Source organism: Myotis brandtii, unplaced genomic scaffold (genome assembly GCF_000412655.1).
Source record: "Myotis brandtii unplaced genomic scaffold, ASM41265v1 scaffold115, whole genome shotgun sequence".
Lineage (NCBI taxonomy): Eukaryota > Metazoa > Chordata > Mammalia > Chiroptera > Vespertilionidae > Myotis > Myotis brandtii.
The window spans coordinates 6,892,651-6,895,271 of NW_005353967.1; the positions used below are offsets into that span (position 1 = coordinate 6,892,651).

The 2,621-nt window shown below is 39.9% G+C and overlaps 1 protein-coding gene across 2 annotated transcripts in view; it reads right to left on the reverse strand.

Moving 5' to 3' along the window:
• Nucleotides 1–2,621, reverse strand: part of PDE4D (phosphodiesterase 4D, cAMP-specific) — a 1,047,082-nt gene that overhangs the window by 176,405 nt on the left and 868,056 nt on the right. For both annotated transcript variants that reach the window (XM_014548745.1, XM_005857916.2), the window contains one exon: nucleotides 989–1,038. In XM_014548745.1, coding sequence (XP_014404231.1) covers nucleotides 989–1,038 — 50 coding nt within the window. The remainder of the gene's footprint in view (nucleotides 1–988; nucleotides 1,039–2,621) is intronic.

The window sequence follows — 2,621 nt, forward strand, 5'->3', positions numbered from 1 at the left end:
CAGGAAAAACCAACTTTAATAAGTGCTTCAGAATCAACTCTGATGTAAAAATCACTAACAAGCCAGGTTGAAAAGTGCTGACCGAACACTCACTATAACTTAATAAGCTGCTCCTCAGCATATTATGAGTTAGAGTCCAAGGGAGACACTTGAAGCAAATGAAATATTGGTCTATTTTGGATATGTTAATTTTCTTCTGGTAATAATTTTAGAAAACATAGGTTTTCTTTCCTAGTCAATTATAATAATGAATCAATTGGGGTTTCAAGAAATGATTAAATGAATTCAATTTGATTTCAGGCTCAGTAAAATGAGACCATTTGTTCTGTTTCGGTTCAGTTGAGGTCAAGTCCCATGTCTAAAATAGACTAACAGGAATCGGGATAATTTTATTTTTCTGCCCTTGATGTCCCTCATACTTCTTTCCACTTTTCTTCCCCAACTTCTGCTCTGTTGATTCCACTGAACTTTTCTATATTGTATAATTCTTCTTCTCACTCCTCTTAAACTGAATTTATTCTCAACTCTCTGGGTCCAAATCAGGGACCACTGGCAGGGTGTTCTTTCCTACACACAACTGGGTTAATGATGAACCAGGAGGGTACCTTTTATTTATGCTTTCACTTGCATTAGGCCAAGCTACCAAATATTAACATCACACTGATAACAAAAAACTGGCAACAACATGGCCAACATTTTGAAGGAAATGCTATATCTCAAAATATATATGCCCAGAGCAATGCTAAATTTAGTACAAACTCACATTTAAGCAGTTTAAAAAGTGGTATATCAGTAAAGATTTTCCAAGTAATAGTTCCAATGGACAGTTTGTGAGATCAATGAGAGAAATGATATATAGAGAATAAAGGATTAATTTCATTAAAATTCTACAATTGCTCTATAAAATTGGTGTTAATATTATGTTGAATCTTGGGAAATATGGTTTCTTCCTCGACATGAGAAGAGTAAGCTCCCAGATCTTTCTTACCTGTTATGGTGGCTTTGTTGATGGACGGTTGATTGCACATGGGTGATCTTCTGACAAAGAGAGAAAAATACAAAGCAGTCAATATGGGCTGCTGTTGACTTGGTGACTCTCTGAGTCATTCCAGATATGCCATTTTAACTTAGAGGATTATTTTTGTTAGGACATGCAAATAAAGATTTCTCTTCACACTAGCCAGTGGAGTGCCTAGGTGCCCTTTGACCTAGAGCTCAGATCACACATGTCCAAAAAAAAAAAAAAACACAAAAAAAACCCCACCAGTTACATCTCATAGTTACAGACTTTGGGGTAAATAAAGCTGATGTAAATGTCACAGGCACATGATAGAAGAGGAAGTTCTTATTGGTTGACTGTATTCAATTATGCCAGGGCTCACAGAGCAAACACAGATTTTCTGAATTTGAAAAAGCAGTCAATATACAATTGGTTTCCCTAATACAGTGTTAAAAAGTTTTTATTTTTGGCATTCATGTTTATGATTGCCTGTACATCATCAGAAGTCAATGTACTCCTTGTAAACTAAATCACAATTAGTGAAGCTACTTAAACTTTTTCCTTTCTATTTTCTTATATTGAGAAACATCTCTGATAATGTTTGTTAGAGAGCAATATGATTTGTGCAAATAGGTGCTATAGAAACTTTAGAAATACTATAAACTAAGTGTACTTAAGTAGATTCTATCTTGTATTCTCTAATTTTTTAGAACTTTGCCAAATTCCACAAGATGATTATGAATCCCTTAAGGTAATAAAACCATACTATCTGATTAGCCTGCATTCCCTCAGAGCCCAGTCTGATGGATGCAGTATTCAACCAGTGCTTAATAAATTATGTTGAAAAGAATAACAGTTATAGAATGTCCATTAAAAGTTTTTGAAACATAACTTTATAAAATTGTTACATAAAACTGAAGCTTTCAAGCCTGACTAGTGTGGTACAGTGGTTGAGCATTGACCCATGCACCAAGAGGTTGCTGGTTCGATTCCCGGTCAGGGCATATGCCCAGGTTGTGGGCTTGATCGCCCCATAGGGGGCATGGAGGAGGCAGCTGACTGATGTTTCTCTATATGTGTATATATATGTGTGTATATATATATATATACTAGAGGTACGATGCACAAAAATTTGTGCACTCAGGGGGATCCCTCAGCCCGGCCTGTGCCCTCTCACAGTCTGGGACCCCTCAGGGAATGTCCACCTGCTGGCTTAGACCTGCTCCCTGGGGAATCGGGCCTAAGCTGATAGTCAGACATTCCTCTGGCAGCCTGGGAGCCCTCGGGGGATGTCCACTTGCCAGCGGGGAGCAGGCCTAAGCTGCAGTCAGACATCCTTAGTGCTGCTGAGGAGGCGGGAGAGGATCCTGCCACCACCGGTGTGCTGGCAGCCGTCAGCCTGGCTTGTGGCTGAGCAGAGCTCCCCCTGTGGGAGCACATTGACCACCAGGGGGCAGCTCCTGCATTGAGCATCTGCCCCCTGGTGGTCAGTGTGTGTCATAGTGACCAGTCATTCCCAGTGGTTCTGCTGTTAGGGTCAATTTGCATATTACCCTTTTATTATATGCCTGGTGCATGGGTGGGGGCTGGCTGGTTTGCCCTGAAGGGTGTCCCAGATTAG